Genomic DNA, 24945 nt, shown 5'->3' on the forward strand with positions numbered 1-24945 from the left:
GGGCGAGAGAGAGAGAGCGGGCGCGTGCGCGAGGGGGCGAGAGAGAGAGAGCAGGGCGCGCGCGCGAAGGGGGCGAGAGAGACGAGAGCGGGCGCGCGCGCGAGGGGGGCGAGAGAGAGAGAGCGGGCGCGCGCGCGAGGGGGCGAAGAGAGAGAGCGGGGCGCGCGCGCGAGGGGGCGATGAGAGAGAGAGAGCGGCGCGCGCGCGCGAGGGGGGGGCGAGAGAGAGAGAGAAGAGCGGGCGCGCGCGCGAGGGGGCGAGAGAGAGAGAGCGGGCGCGCGCGCGAGGGGGCGAGAGAGAGAGAGCGCGGGCGCGCGCGCGAGGGGGGCGAGAGAGAGAGCGCGGGCGCAGCGCGCGAGGGGGGCGAGAGAGAGAGCGCGGGCGCGCGCGCGAGGGGGCGAGAGAGAGAGCGCGGGCCGCCGCGCGCGAGGGGGGCGAGAGAGAGAGAGAGAGCGCGGGCGCGCGCGCGAGGGGGCGAGAGAGAGAGAGCGGGCCCGCGCGCGAGGGGGCGAGGCGAGAGAGAGAGAGCGCGGGCGCGCGCGCGAGGGGGCGAGAGAGAGAGAGCGGGCGCGCGCGCGAGGGGGCGAGAGAGAGAGAGCGGGGCGCGCGCGCGAGGGGGCGAGAGAGAGAGAGCGGGCGCGCGCGCGAGGGGGCGAGAGAGAGAGAGCGGGCGCGCGCGCGAGGGGGCGAGAGAGAGAGAGCGGGCGCGCGCGCGAGGGGGCGAGAGAGAGAGAGAGCGGGCGCGCGCGCGAGGGGGCGAGAGAGAGAGAGCGGGCGCGCGCGCGAGGGGGCGAGAGAGAGAGAGCGGGCGCGCGCGCGAGGGGGCGAGAGAGAGAGAGAGCGGTGCGCGCGCGCGAGGGGGCGAGAGAGAGAGAGCGGGCTGCGCGCGCGAGGGGGGCGAGAGAGAGAGAGCGGGCGCGCGCGCGAGGGGGCGAGAGAGAGAGAGCGGGCGCGCGCGCGAGGGGGCGAGAGAGAGAGAGCGGGCGCGCGCGCGAGGGGGCGAGAGAGAGAGAGCGGCGCGCCGCGCCGAGGGGGCGAGAGGAGAGAGAGCGGGCGCGCGCGCGAGGGGGAGAGAGAGAGAGAGCGGGCGCGCGCGCGAGGGGCGAGAGAGAGAGAGCGGTGCGCGCGCGCGAGGGGGCGAGAGAGAGAGAGCGGGCGCGCGCGCGAGGGGGCGAGAGAGAGAGAGCGCGGGCGCGCGCGCGAGGGGGCGAGAGAGAGAGAGCGGGCGCGCGCGCGAGGGGGCGAGAGAGAGAGAGCGGGCGCGCGCGCGAGGGGGGCGAGAGAGAGAGAGCGGGCGCGCGCGCGAGGGGGCGAGAGAGAGAGCGCGGGCGCGCGCGCGAGGGGGCGAGAGAGAGAGCGCGGGCGCGCGCGCGAGGGGGCGAGAGAGAGAGAGCGCGCGCGCGCGCGCGCGCGCGGGGGGGAAAGAGAGAGCGCGGGCGCGCGCGCGAGGGGGCGAGAGATGAGAGCGCGGGCGCGAGGGGGCGAGAGAGAGAGAGAGAGAGCGCGGCGCGGCGCGCGAGGGGGCGAGAGAGAGAGAGCGCGCGAGAGAGAGAGAGAGGAGAGAGAGAGAGAGAGAGAGAGAGCGCGCGCGCGCGAGGGGGCGAGAGAGAGAGAGAGAGCGCGCGCGCGCGAAGGGGGCGAGAGAGAGAGAGAGAGCGCGGGCGCGGCGCGCGAGGGGGCGAGAGAGAGAGAGAGAGCGCGGGCCGGCGCGCGCGAGAGGGGCGAGAGAGAGAGCGCGCGAGAGAGAGAGAGAGAGAGAGAGAGAGAGAGAGAGAGAGAGAGAGAGAGAGAGCGCGCGCGCGAGGGGGCGAGAGAGAGAGAGAGAGAGCGCGCGCGCGCGAGGGGGCGAGAGAGAGAGAGAGAGAGAGCGCGCGCAGCGCGAGGGGGCGAGAGAGAGAGCAGCGCGCGCGCTGCGAGAGAGCGCGCGCGCGCGAGGGGGCGAGAGAGAGAGAGAGAGAGCGCGGGCGCGAGAGAGAGCGCGGGCGCGAGGGGGCGAGAGCGCGCGCGGGCGCGAGAGAGAGAGAGAGCGGGCGCGCGCGCGAGGGGGCGAGAGAGAGAGAGAGAGAGCGCGCGCGAGGGGGCGAGAGAGAGAGAGAGCGGGCGCGCGGGGGGCGAGAGAGAGAGAGCGGGCGCCGCGCGCGCGAGGGGGCGAGAGAGAGAGAGCGGGGCGCGCGCGCGAGGGGGCGAGAGAGAGAGAGCGGGCGCGCGCGCGAGGGGGCGAGAGAGAGAGAGCGGGCTGCGCGCAGCGAGGGGGCGGAGAGAGAGAGAGCGGGCGCGCTGCGCGCGAGGGGGCGAGAGAGAGAGAGCGGGCGCGCGCGCGAGGGGGCGAGAGAGAGAGAGCGGGCGCTGCGCAGCGAGGGGGCGAGAGAGAGAGAGAGAGAGAGAGAGCGCGCGCGAGGGGGCGAGAGAGAGAGAGCGGGCGCGCGCGCGAGGGGGGCGAGAGAGAGAGAGCGGGCGCTTGCGCGCGAGGGGGGCGAGAGAGAGAGAGCGGGCGCGCGCGCGAGGGGGCGAGAGAGAGAGAGCGGGCCGCGCGCGCGAGGGGGGCGAGAGAGAGAGAGCGGGCGCGCGCGCGCGAGGGGGCGAGAGAGCGGGCGCGCGCAGCGCGAGGGGGGCGAGAGAGAGAGAGCGGGCGCGCGCGCGCGAGGGGGCGAGAGAGAGAGAGCGGGCGCGCGCGCGAGCGAGGGGGGCGAGAGAGAGAGAGCGGGGCGCGCGCGCGAGGGGGCGAGAGAGAGAGAGCGGGGCCGCGCGCGCGAGGGGGCGAGAGAGAGAGAGCGGGCGCGCGCGCGCGAGGGGGGCGAGAGAGAGAGAGCGGGCGCGCGCGCGAGGGGGCGAGAGAGAGAGAGCGGGCCGCGCGCGGCGAGGGGGCGAGAGAGAGAGAGCGGGCGCGCGCGCGAGGGGGCGAGAGAGAGAGAGCGGGGCGCGGCGCGCGAGGGGGCGAGAGAGAGAGAGCGGGCGCGCGCGCGAGGGGGCGAGAGAGAGAGAGCGGGGCGCGCGCACGAGGGGGCGAGAGAGAGAGAGCGGGCGCGGCGCGCGAGGGGGCGAGAGAGAGAGAGCGCGGGGCTAGCGCGCGATGGGGGCGAGAGAGAGAGCGCGGGCGCGCGCGCGAGGGGGGCGAGAGAGAGAGCGCGGGCGCGCGCGCGAGGGGGGGAAGAGAGAGAGCGGGCGCGCGCGCGAGGGGGGCGAGAGAGAGAGCGCGGGCGCGAGGGGGCGAGAGAGAGAGAGAGAGAGCGCGGGCGCGAGGGGGCGAGAGAGAGAGAGAGAGAGAGCGCGGGCGCGCGCGCGAGGGGGCGAGAGAGAGAGAGCGCGCGAGAGAGAGAGAGAGAGAGAGAGAGAGAGAGAGAGCGCGCAGCGGCGCGAGGGGGCGAGAGAGAGAGAGAGAGCGCGCGCGCGCGAGGGGGGCGAGAGAGAGAGAGAGAGCGCGGGGCGCGCGCGCGAGGGGGCGAGAGAGAGAGAGAGAGCGCGGGCGCGCGCGCGAGAGGGCGAGAGAGAGAGAGCGCGCGCGAGAGAGAGAGAGAGAGAGAGAGAGAGAGAGCGCGCGCGCGAGGGGGCGAGAGAGAGAGAGAGAGAGCGCGCGCGCGCGCGCGAGGGGGCGAGAGAGAGAGAGAGAGAGCGCGCGCGCGCGAAGGGGGCGAGAGAGAGAGCGCGCGCGCGCGAGAGAGCGCGCGCGGCGCGAGGGGGCGAGAGAGAGAGAGAGAGAGCGCGGGCGCGAGGGGGCGAGAGAGAGCGCGGGGCGCGAGGGGGCGAGAGCGCGCGCGGGCGCGAGGGAGCGAGAGCGCGCGCGGGGCGCGAGGGAGCGAGAGCGCGCGCGGGCGCGAGGGGAGCGAGAGCGCGCGCGGGGCGCGAGGGAGCGAGAGCGCACGCGGGCGCGAGGGAGCGAGAGAGCGCGCGGGCGCGAGGGAGCGAGAGAGCGCGCGGGCGCGCGAGGGAGCGAGAGAGCGCGCGGGCGCGAGAGAAAGAGACAGCGAGCGAGCGAGAGCGCGCGCGAGTGAGAGAGCGAGAAAGAACGCGCGAGAGGAAGAGAGGAAAAAAAAGAGAAAGAGCGCGAGGGGGCGAGAGTGTGAAAGAGAGTGAGAGAGAGAGAGTAAAAGAGTGAGAGAGAGAGAGCGCGCAGTGCAAAAGGCAAGAGACAGAGAATGAGAGCAGGAGGGGCTGGGTTGAAGACTTGTGATGAGAGAGATGGGAGGATGAGACAGTGAGCGACCTGGGAATGGGGGATGAGGGAGGTTACAAGCATGATCCAAAACAGAGAAAGTGACAGAAGCAATGAAGTCGTTGTTGTGAGAGAAGCAGGCTTGACCACCATATGGCAACCGCTGACAGGCAGACAGATACTGTTAGAAGGCTGTGATTTCATGCATGGAGACAGCTAGGCAGCCGACCTGCTGTTTACATTGCCATTCTCACCAACACACAGCCAGCCGGAATTCTCAATTCCCACTTACCGTGTGTGACATAGACGTGAACGACAAGGTCTTTTATGTTCAGAATAACTAAGCCGACAGATTTCCCGCCAAACCAGTCACCATGGTGCAACTAAAAGACAGGACCGTGTGTTAGTTTTCCATCAGAGCACCACTGACCTGTAAAAGAATCTTTGCATTATCACCGTGGCAATGCAGTTGGATAGAAGTCTGCTGAGACCTTGCTCCCAGAGGATCCGCAGGACTGGCTGCATCTCAGAAGTGCCAAACATTGCTTGTAGTCCCACCAAACAATTTCTTGGGCAGATTATATGTTACAAATACTTTGCTCTGTACAGAATAGATACAGTCTTTCATTTTCCTTTTCCTGTTAATTTTCTCTCCATTAGCCCCTAATGGAAACCCATCTCAGTGGAGCATGCTGACCAAATGCTGGTTGTAGAGTCTGGGAAGGCTTATTAAATTTCTGCATAGGTGCTGCTAGCCCCACTGAGCATACCTAGAACATTCTGCTTTTAGTTTAGATTTCCAGCATCTACAGTGTTTTACACCTGTCGACCTTTTGAGCAATTGGAGGGATCTCAAATCATTGCAAAATATTGCCCAAAAATATAAATATCACTGGACAGAGATGTGGAACGTGACCTCATCCTCTCTCCAGTTCAGTTAGTTACAGGCATCCTATCCCTATCTAGGCCAAATTCAGCAATGAACAAAGAAAACATTGGAGATCCTCTTGAATGTACGTGTTTGTGACTTGCTCCCTGAACCAGCCGAGTCATTGGGAAACTTCATAACACAAACTGCACCAGATAAATGGAAGCACTACCAACAAGCAAGATCCCATTGATTAGGAGTTCGATACTGATTTGATTCTTGCCCAAAACGTAACCACCGTACCTTGTAAGGATAACCATTCAGGGAGTAGCGGTAGAGGAAGGAGTCAGTTATTATGTATCTGGCGAAGACACAGAGTCCACTTCCTATAGCTCCACTGAAAGACAGTCAATGAAACACATTCTAAATACTGGTCAATGATCAGACAGAACCATCAGCTTTAATGTTCATTTCAAAATTCAGTTGTTCTCACTCATGACAAACAAAAAGCACAAAAACAGGAATCATCATTTAGTCCAAATACAGCATGCCCCCCGCCCCCAAGTACATCACAGTGCTTAATGTCAAGGACATCACACACAGTCTGCAGCCTGACACTCTGATTGCAGTCAGAGGTGCCAACTGGTCAGAAAAGACCAAATTAACTCTGCAAATGTACTTCTTTTTGATCTTCAAGGTTTAGGAGGAGCTGGAGTGCCCCCATGCACATCCCTAAGGGCTTGGAAGGAGTCCATGGATGTAATCTTATTGTCAATTGCCTCCAGACCTCCCCATCCCATCCCACAGACTGCCATGTACCCTGCCCACAGACTCAATGCATCTTCTTCCCAGAGAATCCCCACCTTTATGCCTTTGCAGGGATGGAGCACCCTTTCATGAAATGAGACACTGCCACCAAGATCAGCCGGGTATCCATGCCCCCTCAATTCTCTGGGTGAACCATCTACTTTGAGGCTCCCAAACACCCAGCACTGCTCTCACCACTCAAAAATATTACACTCCTAAACCAGTATTGTACACCAGCAATCCCAGCCTCTGTTCCACCATTCACAAACAAGACAGCCATGGAGTACATCAAAATGGAGACCTCTGATATGAGGCGCCAAGTGAAGTGCAATTTATTGGTGAACTTTATCCACTCGGTCAGACATGGCTAAGTTTCTGCTCTGTGCCCAATTCTCTTGTTGACAGAGAAGTTCTGTTTATCTCCACCATTCTTTGTTGGCATGATATCAAGCCGAACCGACTGGAAATGTACAGCAGTCCCAGTGTTCACCACTGCCCTTCCTACAATACAACCCATTCCGAGAGAATGACAGTAAAGCCCTGAATGCTTTGACTTTTAAAAAAATAAATCACGACCTGTTCAGATTCATACTGATCCACCCCCTCATGTTCTTTGCTCATCTGGTTGTGTGCAGTGTATAATTTTGTTTGCAGTTCTGTCTAGCAGTGCCTTTCAAAAGGCAGAAGATGCCTTGATCTGAGATTCTCTTGGAACAGACATAATTGCATACCTTCTAAAATACACTGAATAAGGGTGGGTACTTGTCAATTTGCTTCTCAAGAAGTGATAATCCTGTTCACTCCACACCTGCAAAACAAAATAACATCCAGCTTTTATTTCTACTCTTTTGCTTTTTGAGATGTCAGCTCCATTTAGGTTGTAGAAGCTGCATTTAAATAGCACCTTTTGCATTCTCTGTACCTTCCAAAGGGCCTCACAACCAATAAGGGTTTTTGAAGTTTAATTCCTGCAGCGAAAGTTGGAAATGCAGCAGCTCTTCTGTTTACAGCAAACACCATAACATGATAACCAATCAGAAAATCTGATATCCGTTGATGGGTAAATTTTGGGTAGGGCATGAAGGAGAACTCCTCTGCTTGCCTTTAAAATAATCCAATGAAATTGTTATTTCCATCCGAGGAGGCCACCATACAAAGTCTCATTCGAAGGAGGAAAGCTCTGACTGTGTGGTGCGCTCTTTATACTGCAACACAGCGTCAAATATGATTATGTGCTCAAGTGACTGCGACAGGATTTCTGACCTAGAGGTGAAAGTGCTACCACAGTGCCATGGCTAACAACTAGCTTACCGACAGGGCAGAAGGATTAGCTTTTTATAATTTCAGTGCATTATCTATTAATGCAGTTTACATGAAAAATAGTATTGCATGGCTGAACGTGCCAATTATTGGGTAAATTACTCAACTAAAATTCAACCTCATGAGATTAAGTGATGACAAAGAGTGAATTTTCATTGGACTCCAACCAATACTTCTCTCACAACCTCACCAATAAAATTGGCTCTTCATTTCATTACTATTTGTGGGGTGTTGTGATGCACAAACTAATGTTCAAGTGATTGAAGTTTCTGAACCCAAAACTAAGCAATTCTGTTTGAAGTGACTCGAGACATTTCTGAGACACGTGGTCAAACTGTATTTCTATAGCGTTTTGAGAGTTTACTGTCCTGTATTTTTATAATCCCCACCTTCAGTCATTTGGTTCATGTCTGTTACCGACTGGAAGCAAATTCAGAGCACATTCCCAGCTGCTCCCACTGGTGTCGTGACAGTTACAAAGTATTCAGGAATATCCTGCAGGCTTCAAATGGAATTTAAATTCAATTAATTAAATCGTTCTGGAATCAAGAGAAAGTATCAGAAATGGTGATCATAACTGAATTTTTGTGAAAACCCATCTGCTTCAGTAATGATGTTATCTGCAGAAGGCCTGCATGTGACTTCAGTTCCACAACAATGAAGTTGATTTGTAACTGTCCTATGAAAGGGTACAGTAAACCTCTCTATTGTATTAAAGTTGGTGATTCACCACCCCTCTCTCAAGGACAATTAGGACTGGACAATAAATCACAGCCTTGCTAGCAAGCTCTGCATTCCATGAATAAATGAAAACTAAAACTGGGCAATCACCTGCCTATTTCACTCAATGCAACCAGGAGTTAAGGGGTCTCTGGATTTTGCAGCATGGAATATGAGAGGCACATAAATATGCTTTGCCATCAGAAACTCAGCTGAGTGTCAGGGTTAACATACATTGCTACAATACAATAAGAAATCCTACACTAGTGCGAAATAGCCTGGGCGACTCCAAGAGTGTGACCTCGGATCACATTTATTAATTTAGGTTTATTCGTGCAATTTCATGGAAGTTTGATAGTCATCCATTAATACAGATCACTCTTCAACATTTTTCTCCTCAGCCAGTCAGTCACTGTGTTATGACGACCTCCCCCGCTGCTCCCTACCCCATGGTGCCCTAGCAATGAATATGAGAGGGGCATTTACTATGGTAGTTTACGGTTTCTCTCCTTGTCTTTCACATTGACACATGCCCATAACAGACCCCAAAAGCCTGACATAAAACTGGAAGGACAAAGCTGACTGCAGAACTGCTGTAAAACAATGAGGGCGGCCTGACAGGCAAGACTAAACCCACCTCTTGCAGCAGGACGACATCATACCTCTCCTGACTCAGTAACTGAGCAATCATTTCATAACGCTCCCTGCAGCATTTGCTAAGGTAACGGATTCCCCTGGAAAAGACAGAAAGCAGATTGTCATCAGTCACTTTTACACCAAATATATACATCAGTACAATCAGTGTAGCACTGCCTGCAGTTTTCCAACATGGAGATGGAAAGATGAAATGAAGAAACTACAGTTTTTGCCTGGCCTCCTGAGGGAGGGGAACTGAATGGAGCAGACTTACTTGGGATTGCCAGTCTCCAAAAAGAGAAAGGTGAAGAGTCACTAACATCACTGTTAATGTCAAAACCATTTCGATTAAATGATTAGCTCTAACATCCCGTTCTTTTTATTACTCATTTAAGGTAGCAGTGGTAAGGTAAGTTGGCAAGAAATAAAATGACTGGAGGCATGCGGGAGAGCAGTGCACCAAATGTTTCTGAATTTGGATGGCAGAGGCTGATTATTTAGATTATAACATCTTGGAATGGTTTATTCACCTGTTGGTGGAAAGTCACTCCAAGAGGGAACAAAATCTTCAGGAAAGATTTTTTGTTTAATTAAATCATTTTCTAACTCAGGTGTGAAGGAAAGAATAGTATTTTGTACAGAGGCAGCTGAACTCAGATTTCAGCCATCCTTTAGGACTTTATTGATCAACCTTGTTGGTACATAGCTTGTGATACACTACACAGTACAGAAAACCAATTGGCTCGGCTTGAAATTCTATAATGTCCTCCCTAAACCACTCCAAGTTTTTAACTCTTGCTCCTTCTGTTGATGGAGCATCAATCTGAAATGTTAACTCTGTATCCCTCTGTACAGTGGGTGAGGATTCCAGCACTCCCCATTTTTATTCCAGATTTCTAGCGTCTCCAGTCATTTTTCTTTCACACTGATTTTTTTTTAAACTCATAAAATGTTCTATAAATACACGTTATTGCTAGAGTGTGGGATTTCATATATTTGCAAAACAAACTCACATAAGCGTTCATACCTCCATTATTTGCTGGAGCAATACACTAAATGTGGATCCAGTCGTCAGAACTGAAAGATCATGGGACTCGAAATTTTAACTCTGCTTTCTCTCCACAGACGCTGTTAGAACTGCTGTTTCCCCAGCGATTTCGGTTTTCATTTCAGATCCTCAGCATCAACAGTTCTTTGTTTCATTTCAGTGTCTGACTTATAACTGCCTCCTGAGGTAGCATAACAAGCTCCTTGGTTTCAACAGTTGTTACAGCATACTATGGGTGTACTTACACCACACTGACGGTTGTCTCAGCTCCCCACTTTGCAACTGGATCCTCAGCATCTTGACCCACAGACCACCATCAGTGAAGACAAACAAATGCACCTTCTCCACAACAGTTGGAGGGGGGGGGGGGGGGGGGGGCCTCCCAAGGATGCATTCTCAGCCCCATACATTTTCCCTGTACACCCACGACGACATAGCTAAACTCCAAGTTTGCTGATGACACCACCATGGTAGGACGGATATCAAACAATGATGAGTCAGATTACAGAACGGAGATAAGGGGTTGCTGACATGGTGCAATGATAATAATCTCACTCTCACTGTCAGCAAAACAAAACAAACTGATCACTGACATCAGGAAGAAAGGAGGAGGTCACGCCTCTAACTACATCAACAGAGCAGAGGTGGAGAGGGTGGAAAGCGTCAAGTTTCTAGGAGTGACAATAACCAACAACCTGCCTTGGTCTTCCCAAATGGATGCAACAGCGAAGAAGGTACAACAGCGCCTCTTCCTTGGGTGGTTTAGGAAATTCAGCATGCCCACAAAGAGCCTCACCAACCTTGACAGATACATACTATCTGAATCCTGATACTGCAACTGCTCTGCCCAGGAGCATAAGGAATTAAAGAAGGTTGTGTGCACAGCTCAGACCATCATGGAAGCCAACCTCCCATCCATCGTGGAAGCCAGTTACACTTCTCGTTGCCACAGAAAGGCTGTTAACATCAAACCTCTTTTCCAACCTCTCCCATCAGGCACTTGAACATGCATACCAACAGGTTCGAGAATAGCTTCTTCCCTGCTGTTACTAAACTAATAAGTGGACTCTCTAACTTCAAATAATATTGATCCTTCTTTGTGCATCTCCTGTGCAGTGTAACGTGTATACCCCACTCTGGTTAAACGCGCTATGATGTCTATGTGTTTGTTTGCTATAATCTACCTGTACAGCTCACAAAACAAAGCTTTTCACTGTACTTAGGTACACGTGACTATAATAAATCAAATCAAATTCAATACAGTAGCTCAATGCTACCTCCTCAAGGCCAATCTGGGATAGAATTATACACTGGCGGTTTTTAAAAAAATTAATTCACACGATGAGGGCATCAATGGCTAGCCAGCATTTATTGCCCTTACCTAGTTACCCCGAGGGCAGTTAACCACATTGCTTTGGTCTGCAATCCCATGTAAGCCAGACCAGGTAAAGTTGAGTTTCCTTCCCTAAAGGCTCTGAGTGACATTAGTTTTGAATTATTTACCTGTGGCTTTATCTAGTTAGATGCAATATATAGGCATTTGGATTAAGTACAGAACCTGGTGCACTTTCGAAGAGAAAGTGAGGACTGCAGATCCTGGAGATCGAATCAAAAAGTGTGGCGCTGGAAAAGCACAGTCAGTCAGGCAGCATCTAAGTTGCAGGAGAATCAATGTTTTTGGCATAAGCTCTCCATCAGGAATGAGGCTTGTGCGTCAAGGGACTGAGTGATCAATGGGAGGGGGCTGGGGATGGGGGAAAGGGAGCTGAGAATATGATAGGTGGATAAAGTTGGGGTGAAAGTGATAGGTCGGAGAGGAGGAAGTGGATAGATGGGAAGGAAGATGGATATTTTGAACTGCTCGAGAGGGTGGTGCCGAGTTGGAAGGTTGCGACTGGGAGAAGGTGAGGGAAGGGTGGGGGGGTGGGGGGAAAAGAAATGGGGAAACTGGTGAAATCTCCATTGATCCCGGGTGGTTGGAGGGCCCCAAAGCAGAAGAGGAGGTGATCTTCCTCCAGGTGTGAGGTAGTTATGGTTTGGCGATGGAGGTGGCCCAGGCCCTGCACACCCTTGCTGGAGTGGGGGGGGGAGTTATTGAAGTGTTTGGTCACAGGGTGGTGGGGTTGGTTGGTGCAGTGTCCCAGAGATGTTCTCTGAAATGATCCGCAAGTTGGCGTCCTGTCACCCCAATGTAAAGGAGACAACATCGGGAGCAACATGTCCCAGTCCTAACCTTCCAATGCGGCACCACCCTCTCGAACAGTCCTACCTGTCTATCTTCCTTCCCACCCATCTGTTCCACCCTCCTATCACTTTCACCCCCACCTTCACCTAGCTATCACATTCCCAGATACCTTCCCATCAGCCCACCCCCTCCCATTTATCTCAGTCCCATTGGCCTAAAGCCTCATTCCTGATGAAAGGCTTATGCCTGAAATGTCGATTCTCCTGCTCCTCAGATGCTGCCTGACCAGTTGTGCTTTTCCAGTGCCACTCTTCGACTCTGGTCCACTTCCCGTCAAGCTGGGTCTAAAAGATAGGTAAATTAGGAAATGCTGCCTACATTTTAAAAATTTAACTTCTGTGATGACTCCAGGAGTAGTTGGGCTTGATCTCTAGGCCCCTGACCCAGTGAGATGTGACAATTGCTTTTATCTTACGCTTGCCGTGTTGCTTTTTTGCAATGTTTGTTGAGTGCTCACCATTATCAGAAGGATGTGGCTAATACAGAAAAGTATGCTGTTGCAATTCTCTAATCCAACCTTCAATTACGTAGTCACAGAAACCAGGAAAACCCAGTAATGTTTGATTGTGTAAGAGGCATTGCAACATTTGGACACACAGGATTGGCAGAAAAATGAATGCAGAATCAGCAATATTGCGGATTGAAACTAAGCTTTCTTGATTACAGAGAACTAGTAGAGGTTCTTAGAGGACTGATAGAGTTGTCAGTGCTGAAAACGTGTTGCTGGAAAAGCGCAGCAGGTCAGGCAGCATCCAAGGAGCAGGAGAGTCATGCCCGAAATGTCGATTCCCCTGCTCCTTGGATGCTGCCTGACCTGCTGCACTTTTCCAGCAACACACTTTCAGCTCTGATCTCCAGCATCTGCAGTCCTCACTTTCTCCTGATAGAGTTGTCAGTCCGTATCTGGAAATAGCCCCATGATGTCGAGACCTGTGGACTGTATGAGCATTGCTAAAGGTTCTGTCTAAACTAATGACATAAATCAAGAGAATGCAGCATGCAGTTGCAAAGGGCTTTTTGTGTTCCACGTTTCCAAGCAGCGAAATTTTCCTGCAGTATGTGTATTCAGCTCTGTTTGACGAGTGGAACCAGAGAAAAGAATGCCAGTGATGTCAACACTAAGGACCACTTCCACCTCCTGAATGCATGGTCAGAGATGCGGCTCTACGATTGGGTTCATCAGCCACCAAGGCCCACAGAACCTACGGCCAGTGACAGGGAATTCATTAGATGGACAACCATAGTCATTACTGAGTGATTGCTGACGACAAAGAAAGAATAGAAACACACAAACTGATTAGTGAGTGCATCTCTATTCTTATAAAATCAGCAGCTACTGCATTCAGCAGGGCAGGCTGGCATTCGTGAGTGAAGAAAGCAAGTAAGTCAAACCAGGTACCTGCTCGTGATTGCCAACTTGCCACCTTACAATTATATAGCCTGTCAACACTTATTGCCTGGACCAAGAGGCAGTGAAAGGGAATAGCAAACTGACACTGCAGAATTCAAGTTGTGTAGGGATCAGGTGACACCCTGATGTTCCATGTAATTAAATACATCTCGGAACACAGTTGGTTCTCATATAGCCACTTCTGTTCAGCAGTTGCTCATTGACAGTGTAAAAGTCTTACTGAATTATAGAATCCCAAAAGGGTGAAAAGCAGGCCATTCTGCCCATCAAGTCCACAACAACCCTCTGAAGAGCATCTCACACAAACCCACCTCCCTACCCTATCCCTGTAACCCCGTATTTCCCATAGCTAACACACCTAGCCTGCACATCCCTGGACACTATGGGCAATTTAGCATGGCCAATCAACCCAACTTGCACATCTTTGGACTGGGGGAGGAAAACCACGCAGACATAGGGAGAACATGCAAACTCCACGCAGTCACCCAAGGGTGGAATCAAACCTGCGCCCTGGTGCTGAGACACAGCAGTGCTAACCATTGAGCCACCATGCTGCCCAAATCACAAGATCATTAGCACAGTTGCCCAATAAAATCAGGATTACCAAACAACCCCTCAGTTACATCAATTGTGAATGCATCACTCTGAATTGTCATGGTAATGCAGGAGTTTCATGAAATCACTGAAATTATTTAGGATTACTTTGGAGATTATATATTTCCCTTTGTCAAATGCTGCAGAATGTTTAAAGACAATGAAATGAGAGGTTATTTGACTCAAATCTTCCAAAAGTTAACCCCATAAGCCTGATTGCTAGCAAACTCAGGAAAAACAACATTTATTCTGTTAACTCATGAGATAGTGGGCATCACTGACAAGACTAGCAATTATTGACCATCCTTATATTTGCTCAGGAAACAGTGCTGAACCACTTTTGCTTATGTGCTGCAGCTACACTCAGTGCTGTTAGGAAGGGATTTTGACCCAGTGACAGTGAAGGAAGAGTGACATGGTTGCATAGGTTTAAGATAAGGTGTGGCTTAAAGGGGAACTTGCAGGGAGTGATGTTTCCATAGTCTGCTGCCCTTGTTCTGGCAGATAATTGAGATGTGGATTTGGGACCTGACACTGGACAAGGTTTGATGAATAACTTCAGTGCACTTGTGGATGGGACACACTGCTGTCACTGTACACCTGCGGTGGAGGGAGTGGTGGCTTCAGGTGGTAGACAGGATGTCTTGCAAGTGGGTGCTTTGTCCTGGATAGTATTAAGCTTCCTGCGTGTTGCTGGAGGCACACACATCCAGGGAAGTGACAGTATTCTACCACACTAGCAGAGGAACTATTAGAGATAATAGTGAAGGAGAAAATTCATCTCCATTTAAAGGCAAGGTTTGATCAGGGATAGTTAGCATGGGTTTGTCAGAGGGTGGTGATACCTAATGAATCTGGTGGAATTTTTCAAGGACATGACTAAGTGTTTAGGTATGGATAGGGTAGCTGATATCATTTATATGGATTTGAGTAAAGCCGTTGACAAAGTCCCACATGTGAAAATGATAAAGAAGGTAAAACCTCATGGGATCCAGAGTAACTAGATCCAAAATTGGCCGAGTGACAGGAGATAGAGGTCTGCTGGAGAGGTTTGCATGACTGGGGCCTGGTGTGCAGTGCTGTAGCACAGGAATCAGCGCAGCGAACCTAACTGATTGTGATATTCATAAATAATGCAGTGGAGAATGTGGGATGAGTAAGTAAGTTAGACACAAAGATTGGTCAGGTGGTTGACAGAAGGAAGAAGGTGGTAGATTACAGTAGAAGAGAAATAGATTAGTCAGATCAATAGCAGATGGAATTTAAACCTCAAACGTGAGGTAATGCACTTTGGAAGGAGGAACGAGATAAAGAACATTCAAATAAATGGCAAGACCCTAAAAGCTCAGGAGGAACAGAGGGTGCTTATCCAGAGATCCTTGAAGGTGACAGGATAGGTTAATAAACTAGTTAAAAAGGCCATTAGGACATTTACCTTTATCAGTCATGGCATAGATTATAAGATCATGGAGGTCATGTTGGTACTGTTCAGAACTATAGAAGGATGTGTTTGCAATGGTGCAGGTGCAAAGGAGATTCACAAGGATGCTGCCTGGAATGAAACATTTCAGCTATGAAGCAACGCTGGATAAGCTTGGGTTGTTTTCTTTGGAGAATTGAAGATTGAGTGGGGGGGGAGGGGGAGGGGGAAAGAGTTGAATAAGGTTATGAGAGGTATGGGCAGACAGGACAGAAAAAAACTGCTGTCCCGAGATGAAGGATCAATAAGAAGAGGGAGTAATTTTAAAGTGAAAGGCTTTGAGGGGATTTGAAGACAAGCTTTTTCACTGAGAGGGTTGTGGAGTTCTGGAATGCACTGCTTTGGGAGGGTAGTTGAGGCTGGAAACCTCGCAACCTTAAAGTGCTCATCCAAGGTTTTTTTTAAATGTCATAAAATTCAAGGCTATGGGCCTAGTGGTAGGAGGTGGGACTAGTATAAGATTATAGTATATCTTCGATGGTACAGACTGGATGGGCCAAATGGCTGCTTCTGTACAGTATGATTCTATGACACACTCCTGATTTAGATAATTGAAGGCTTTGAGGAGCCAGGAGGTGAGTTATTCAATGCAGAATTCCCAGCATCTAAACTGCTCTTGTAGCCAATTGTATTTATGTTTCCACCCAATTATGCTTAAGGTCAACAGTGGCCTAGGATGGTGACGGTAAGGTATTCTGTAATAGTACAGCATTGACATTGAATATCAAAGATGAGATGGTTAGGTCCTCTCTTGTCTTGACACGTGTGTACATTCAACTTGCCAAAGCTTGAGTGTTGTCCATGTTTGGTGCATCAGGCACAGACTAATTTGATAATGGAGTATTTATGAATGGAACTGATCATTGTGCAATCATGAGGAAACATCACCACTTTTGAGCTTGTGTTGGAAGGAAGGTCTTTGATGGAGCAGCTGAAGACTGTAGGGGTATCCATCTTGCTGGGGAACATTTACAGTGACGTCCTGGGACTGAGATGATTGGCTTCTAACAACCACAGCTACCTTTTTTCATGCTAATTATGGTTCCAACCAGTGAAGAGTTACTGTTGCCTGTTCCTGCCTTCTGTTTCCCCACTTTGGTTCCTTGCTGTTAAAGGAAGTTGCTGTCACCTCACTTCTGGAATGCAGTTCTTTACTCCATGGTTGGACCAAGGATCTAATAAAGTTTGGGTAGGTTATGGTAGACCCCAATGAGCACTAATGATGTGGTACAACTAGATCATAGCTGATTTGATAATCTTCAACTCCACTTTTCTGCAAAACCTTTGGTTCCTTATTATTAAAAATCTTTCTACCTGGCCTTGCATACATTTAATGACTCAGTCTTAACAGCCTTGTGCTGCAAGGGTTCCAAAGATTCACTACGCTCAGAAACTGCCCCCTCACTTAAACTGTCTGTATCTCTCTCTCAACTTTGTGCATCATTCCCACCACTTGTCTTCCCACCGACATTTGTGTCATCTGAAAACTGAGCAATAGTTCCACTTTCCTCAGTGAAGACCCCACCTAGGGCTCATTAAAGTCTCTTAACACTCTCAGCATTTCTCCCAAGTGGTGTTCAATGTGGGGAATATTAAGGAAAGGCAGTAGTAAGCAATTAGCACAAAACTTTTGTGCTCACCACTGACCTAATACCATGCATTTTCATAAGGTGCTCAATGGTGAGGACTCAAAAGATCACTCCCTATTAATTGCCTACCACTTGCTCCCACCTCTGGTCAGTCAGTGCTGCCGGTTTGATAACTCACAGATGGTGATGGAGTTGGCCGTAAGATTGGTACTTGAGACTAACATCATCAGGCTGTTTGCTTGACTAGTCTGTGGGATCGCAAATTTGGCACAAAAGCTCAGATGCTCGTGAGCTAGGCTTTGCAAAATCAGCTAGGCTGGGTTATCAGCTTAGTCATTCTGAATTCAGTGGTTGATACTGGCTGTTCTGTTTTAATCTTGCTTTCAGCGGTTTGGTACAAATGAGCAACTAACTACTGCTGCAAAGGGCAGTTAAAAGTCAACCACAATCCCCTGTGTTTCTGGAATCACACCAGGAATGGACAACCGATTCCGTTCTCTTAAAGGCAGGCTTTTACAACAATCTGATGATGTCAAAGTTACTATTCCTGATACTAGCTTTTTAATCCTTTCAATCACTTCACTTAATTAGCCAACTACAATGGTGGGATTTGAATTCATCTCTACAAATCATTAACTGAGGCCAATGGCTTAGGAACTCAGTAACATAACCACTGTGTTACTATTCCTCAGAGAGTGGTTGGAATGTGAAACTCGCGGCCAGAAAGAGTGCTTGCAGCAAGTAGCAGATGCATTGAAAGGGAAGCTGAATGGACACCTGTGGGAAAAGGGAACAGAATGATATGCTAATGGGATCAGATGAGGAGATGCAGGAAATCTTGAGCTAAGTGATCTGTTTTCTGTAGATTCTATGTAACTGTATCGTCTTGCCATGGCTTAAAAAGCTTTTACATAAGATTGGCAGTTTGGAAAGAATATAGTGATTGAAGGTGATAGGTTTCCATATAGACTTTCCAACTCTGCTATTCCACTGGGAATATGTGAACCTCAAATACGCAGCAGTGCAGGCTTCAAAGCTGCTAACCAAGGAAGATGCAGCAGGGACAACAAAGAAAAATAAAATAGTTTTAACCGGCCTGCTGTTAACTGCTACTCTGGAAAGGATACATACAAACCTTTCTCACAGGAATGATTCTGGTATGGCTGTGTCACCAATCATAATTACAAACCCCCATAAGAATGATGATCCAGATATACACAAGATGGCCAGTTACTGGAAAGCTGCTGGATCCTGCGGAACTGTAGCCCAGTAAGTAATAATGAAGGAGTGACAAATCTAATTCTAAATTAGAATAGCAGATCCAACCAACTCAAATCATTAAATAATGCAAAAAATGGTGCAATAAACATATGGGGCTAAAAAGGTCCTCTTGTGGCAATTAGTAAGTTTACTCAATTTGAATTAAAGAACACAGGAGAGGTCAAATGGGCCTTCAGCGTCTGTGTGAGATCTTCAAAACAAGTATCTATTCAATCTCACTCACCTACTCTTACCCCATAGCACTGCAACGTTTTCACCTTCATGCACTGAATCAATTCTTTATTTGGAATCTTATTAAATCTGTTGCAGTGCAGTCCAGACCATAACACATTGAGAAACAAAAAAAAGTCATCTTTCCTCTGCATCTTTCACATATTATCTAAAAGGTTTCCAAAACACTTGCTCTTATATAATGATGTGGGAAGACAGGAACTGTCTGAATAAACCGAACAACGGAGCTGAAACAAAGATGAGGTAGAGCTCTCACATTGCATTGCAACACTGTGTGTAATCTGAATGTAGATCTGGTGGTGTAATAACCAGAAGGAAAGGCTCAAGACTTACCAGCAATTGAGTGTGAATACTCTGAACCTTACAGCAGGTGCCTCAGACATGGTGACAGGTTCACAAGGCCAAACTCCACAGCTAGTACAGGGAAAAAGAAAAGAACCTTTAAATTTCTGCAGCATAAATCTTCTGTCAATTTGATACTGCGTCTGAGATTGAACAAACCGAAGACAGTTTACCGCAAAGTAGCACACACCGAAAGTGAATCAAGTGAGTGCAAATCAATTTTAAAAAGTGTTCAAAGAGAATAAAGACATTTGCACAAAATTTACAATATCCTCTATGCATTTAAATCTGCTTTTATTTCTTTTCCAACATCTGGAGTTGAAAAGGTGGGATTAGAGGGATCTCGACCATGCCAAGGAGTTAGAAATCACCTCAGTGCAATGTCCTGTCACTTCTGTTTGTTTGAATTGCCCAGCAAATTTCTATCTCCTCCTGGTTAAACCCCTTACATGTCACATCAAGGACTACCCTGTAATCCACATCCACCTCTCCAACTGAACCTAGTGCCCCAAACCATTCTGAGAGACCCCTTGCTCCAGGTTATCTGTAGCCTCCATCCTGCCTCACTACAGGGAATCAGTGGTGCACATCAATTAACTGACAGCCATCCTCCCTCCCCTATTTTTCTGGCCTGTTCAAAATGGCCAATACTGCTGACATTGAAGGAGCTCTCATACCCAGGAGCACTCAACAGTTAAAAATTCTATAAAGGCACAAAGACTCCACGACGTCAGGTTTAGAAATTCCCATTCAAGGGAGATTAGTCTTAAAAGCAAAACCTCCATCACCCAGGATGCGTCCCTCAAACCAGGGAATCTTTAACCAGTGGTATGCAAGTACAAAGCAGATTAATACTTACATTTAGATTGTGCCTTGTGTCACTCTAAGTCTCAAACAGCTTCTCAGGATGAATTAACATTGCAGCAATTGATGGGATGTAAGCAAAACATGAAACTGGACAAAAACCAAGCATACAGCTAACAACTCGGACGAATTCCAAAATGCTTGCACAACCAGGAGCTCTGATCCTGCCTGTTCTGTTTAGGATCATGTGACACTGCAGTGAGATTTTCCTTCCCATTTACACACAGTGATTCCTCAGCAGAATCTCACCAAAGAAGCGGACACATTTCAGTTCAGTCAGCTGCCTATGACTTCAGTATTGATCACACCCAGTCACAGAACCTCAAGTGCAAATGGAACGGAATTTTTAAAAGTCCTACTTAAAAAGCAGGGCACTTATTGATAATCAAGCTTTTTATTTTAAAAAAAATCAGCACAACAAAAGGATTTTCCAAAGATCTTTTTGCAAAGATTTAACCTTGAATAAAAACAGAAGGCCAGCATCAAATATCACAGTGAGTGGTCACATGGTCCTCACAGCCCATTGTTAGTGAGAGTACTCACACTGGAAATTCCATCAGCGATTGCGCTCTCATCACACTCATGGATACCTTCACATACTGCTAGCCTTAATGGTAGCTGATTTCCAGGCCAGAAACTCATGGTGTCCTGCCCTACAGCAGGATTTCAGCATTTATTCAGGCTAACACTGCAACATATTAAGTGTGGCAATATACTCCCAATGAAACATTAAACCAACTGTCAAGATGGATGTAAGGGATCCCACTTCATACAATGCAGAAGAGGTTACTTGGTCCAATGTGCCTGCTCATCAAAAGAGAGAGATTGACAGCACAGAAAAAGCTGAAAATGTGTTGCTGGAAAAGCGCAGCAGGTCAGGCAGCGTTCAAGGAGCAGGAGAATCGGCGTTTTGGGCATGAGCCCTTCATGCCCGAAACGTCGATTCTCCTGCTCCTTGGACTCTGCCTGACCTGCTGCTCTTTTCCAGCAACACATTTTCAGCTCTGATCTCCAGCATCTGCAGTCCTCACTTTCTCCTCCAGCACAGAAAAAGGCCCTTTTGGCCTATTATGTTCACGCCAGTCAAAAAACAACCCCCAACCAATCAAATCCCATTTCCCAGCACTCGGCACACTATGTCTTGGCATCACAGGTGCTCCGCTCCCCTGCTCTTACCCCCATTGCTCTGTATTTTCAGCAACTCTCTTGAAAACCACTACACAATCAACCACTATTTCAAATATTACAATTCAGATCACAACAACTCGCTGCATAAAGAAGCTTTCCTTCTCTTATCCATCCTTCCCAGGGCACGCCAGAGGTCTGAAAGCTGGGTGAAAACTGGGTAATAAAGTGGTTGAATTGATTGTTGGGCCAGTTACTCTCAGCTGCCAGGGGACTGAAGGATGGAGCAATCCAGTGTGTTTGAAGGCAATGAAATCACGCTGAGCAGCACATCACGTTAAACATTATGATGGGATGCGTCACAGAGAGAATTTTCCTTTCTGCATATAGCAATCTGAATCCTCTGATTACTAACTCACCTGCAGGTACAAAAAGCACTATGCTTACTGTATTCCAATCTTCACATTTGAACAGTTCAGTTAAAAACACAGACCTTGAAAGATCAGCACATTCAGGAGTCTGAGCCAATGATCCTCTTTCAAACCATACATCAAGACCAGAAGGCTATGGGCCCATTTGCTGTTTTGTGGCAACTTGCTGTGTATAAAGTGGCTTTCATGTTTGCTACACTGTATTAATTGAAGTTTTAATATTCCTGTCCCTGTAGTATTTGACGTAGCGACTACTGATGAAGCTGTGAAAACATTTTAGAATAGTAGGGCCTGAGCAGCTGATCTATAAATACAAATTCTTTCTATCAGCACTTCTTTATGGATGCCCTGACTAAACGTGGAAAAACAAGTAAGATTCAGCCACATGTAATAACCATCTCCCTTAATCCCTTAGTATCCCTTACAATTAATCCCTTAGAATTCAATGATATGACCATTGGTAATAACCCCACTATCCGCATGCTTGGGTTCTCAGTGGCCAGAAGCTGAACTGGATGAGCCATATAAATGCTGTGGCTACAAAGGAAAGTCAGAGGTCAGGAGTTCTACAGCAAGAAACTCAACTCCTGTTTCTCCAATGCCTGCCTATCTACAAGACTCAAGACATTCATCTGGATGAGTGCAGCTCAACAAGACTCAAGGAATTCAAAGTTAAGAATCAAAGAACACCAGGTTATAGTCCAACAGGTTTAATTGGAAGCACTAGCTTTCGGAGCGCTGCTCCTTCATCAGTTGGTTGTGGAGTCCAAGTCAAGAAATTCAACACCATTCAGGACAAAGCAGCCCACTTAACTGGTACTCCATCTACAACTCCCATCACCACCAATCCACTATGGCAGTAGTGTGTCTCATCAACAATATACACTGCAGAAACTCACCAAGTGCCCAAACAAATCCATGATCTCCACCACCTAGAAGCACAACAGCAGATATGTTGGATGCCACCCCACAAATAAAACACTCTCCAAACCACCCATCATGTCTCCGAAATCCATTGTTATTCTTTCACCATTGTTGGGTCAAAAAGTCCTGCCTGGGATTTATCCTCCCTGACAGCATTGAGTGTACCCTACACCACACAGACTGCAATGATTCAAAAAGGCAGTCCACCAGCACCTCCTGCAGGGCAATTAAGGACAGGCAACAATTGCTGGTTTTGCAAGCAACACCCACATCCCGTGTATGAATAAAACAGAAACTTCCTTTAACTCCCATTGCAGGTTAAATTTTGACAGTAGGTTACACTGAAATCTATCCCCTCAAATTTAGAAGATTAATGGGTGATCAAATTAAGGCTTTTAAGTTGATCAAATGTTTTGATTGACAGAGATCCATTGTTTCGTCTAGTGGGATGGATCTGGAGTAACGGACATCAACAATTTAGAGCAGCAACTCGGGGACAAATGTCAGGAAATTCTTCTACATTCAAAGGATATGGATATCTGGAACCCTCTCCCTGCTGTTGAAGCGGAGGGGTCAAACAAAAACTGCAAAACTGACATTGGATATTTGGGAGGCAGCTGTATTAAGGAAATTGGAACAATGAAAGTAAAATATACATCAACCATGATGGAAATTCAACTGCAGAACAAGCTCAAGGCCTTGAAAGGCTTCTTCTCATTTTCAACAAACACATCTCTCAAATCTTATATGGACACAGATCCTAGGACAGGGCTTCACAAAGTGGAGGGGTCCCAAGCAAAGTCTGAGGCAATGTTTGCCATGGAGCTGTGACTAAGTTACAACAGCTATTCTCTCACTCTTATAGCAGCATCCCCCTCCTCATCTCCACTATCGATTCACATGGGGAGGGGGATGCAACAAACTTCAAATTTTGACACGTTTCACAGGGAGGAAATACACTGGCAAACACCTGAAAAACTCAGACATTGATAAATGCTGTGTGCGCTGTGGCTAGAGCCACTAATGGGCAGTACATTGTTTAATAATAATTATGGTCTAATCTAAAACTTTGCCAGTTGTACCAACTACTGCAAGTTGATGAGCAGGAAGCCTGTTAAATATTTACTCTCAATCTTGCACAAACAGTATGGGTGTAACCAGCATTACCAGTTTAATAGACGAGACACTGATAGTAACAAGATAAGCAAATCTAAGCCATAATAAATGTTCACATCTTACCAGTAACAGTTAAACAAAGTAAATGCGTACATTTAATAAGCAAGTGTGACATTGAGGGGTGCACTTTGATGAATATACCATAATAAAAATTCCATGACAAACTGCATAAATAGATTTCTCTGCTTTCCTCTCTCCGTCGAGCTTTGAACTAGGTGTTGCTATTACAGTACAGCACTTGCATAGCAGTGACCCACTTGTACAACCTCGCAGCCAAGAGACAGTCATCTGGTCAAGATCAATGGGCTGTCCACAGATATAACTCACTGCTGGTATCAGTTCCCTCTTGACAGCCAAAGTCACCAACAGCAACCGTTCCCAAATCTGAGGTTATGCTTCTCTAACCTCTCCTCTTTCCCATTCTTAGAAGGTGCTGGGTTTCACAGGCTTTCAGTTCAGCAGGCATCACTGGCATCACCAGGACAACATCCAACGCGCAGTCATCATGTCAATACGCCGGCAGCAGTCTGGATTGTATGCTCAGCAGGAGAGAGATAAGCACTCCTTACTGGCAGGAACAAATGCCGACAATGATTTCCCTTGTCATGATGCTCATTTGGATCTGGCACCAAGTTTTCCTGGGTCCTGGACTAGGAGCTCTTCAAAGCTTATACCCAAGTGTCTAAATTGCAACTTAGTTCAAAAAAAAGAATATAAATAAAACATATGAATTAGGAGCAGGAGCAAGCTTCTTGGTGTTTCTACTTCAACATTCAGTAAAGTCAAGAGTCACACAACACTAGAATATTGTCCAATAGGTTTAATTGAAATCACAAGCTTTCTGAGTGCTGCTCCTTTATTAGGTGAAGTCACTTCACTTGATGAAGGAGCAGCGCTCCAAAAGCTTGTGATTTCAAATAAACAAATTAGACTATAAGCTGGTGGTGTAAGACTTCTGACTTTGTCCACCCCAGTACAACACTGGCACCTCCACAACATTCAATAGGATCACGGGCGGTCTGATAACTCCACATTCCCACCCATCCCCAATAGTCTTTCACCCCTTGCTCATCAGGAATCTATTCACTCAAGCCTCAAAAATATTCAAAGACTCTGCCTCCATCACCTTTTGAGCAAAGTGCGTGGATTCATAACCCGCTGAGAAAATGGTTCTCCTTATCTCAGTCTTAAATGGGCAACAGCTTATTTTGAAACAGTGAACCCTATTTCTAGCTTCTCCCACAAGTGAAAACATCCTTTCCACATCCAACCTGTCACAACTCTTCAAGATTTGTAAATTTCAATCAAGCCACCTCTTGCCCTCTAAAGACCAGCAGCTACAAGTCCAGCTTGTCCAACCTGCCCATTTCAGGCATGAGCCTGAGAAACTTTCTCTGCAACTGTCTCCAGCACAGTAAATCCTTCCTTAAATAAAGAGACCAAAACTGGACACAACACTCAGATGTGTTCTCATGCTTTTGTGTGATGTTCATACATATAATTCACTGTTGGCATTAATTTTCACCTTTAATAAAGGAATTATCAACAACAGCAACTATTCATAATATTGAAGTTTTTTATCCGTAATCTCCTATCCCATCCCTTCAAAAGGCATTGATTCCTGTCATTATTCAAGATATAACCTGAATAACTGAATGTAATCTCTTGCTATTTGGACAATATGTTTCTTCTTTCTGCCAAAA

At 48.6% G+C, this 24945-nt stretch overlaps 1 protein-coding gene across 3 annotated transcripts in view; it reads right to left on the reverse strand.

The window, feature by feature from the left end:
- The window catches only part of LOC140467203 (sphingomyelin phosphodiesterase 2-like), a 63710-nt gene that overhangs the window by 29208 nt on the left and 9557 nt on the right, over positions 1 to 24945 (reverse strand). The window contains exons 1-6 of one of the 3 annotated variants that reach the window (XM_072563412.1): positions 19582 to 19753; positions 18714 to 18794; positions 8503 to 8599; positions 6557 to 6633; positions 5322 to 5415; positions 4444 to 4533 (exon numbers count right to left, since the gene is read on the reverse strand). In XM_072563412.1, coding sequence (XP_072419513.1) covers positions 4444 to 4533; positions 5322 to 5415; positions 6557 to 6633; positions 8503 to 8599; positions 18714 to 18763 — 408 coding nt within the window. In that variant the 5' untranslated portion in view covers positions 18764 to 18794; positions 19582 to 19753. Of the gene's footprint in view, positions 1 to 4443; positions 4534 to 5321; positions 5416 to 6556; positions 6634 to 8502; positions 8600 to 9528; positions 9857 to 18713; positions 18795 to 19581; positions 19754 to 24945 lie in introns of those variants that run through there. The other 2 variants (XM_072563411.1, XM_072563413.1) reach the window with 2 other exon arrangements.

Source organism: Chiloscyllium punctatum, chromosome 45 (assembly GCF_047496795.1).
Source record: "Chiloscyllium punctatum isolate Juve2018m chromosome 45, sChiPun1.3, whole genome shotgun sequence".
In the NCBI taxonomy this organism is placed as follows: domain Eukaryota; kingdom Metazoa; phylum Chordata; class Chondrichthyes; order Orectolobiformes; family Hemiscylliidae; genus Chiloscyllium; species Chiloscyllium punctatum.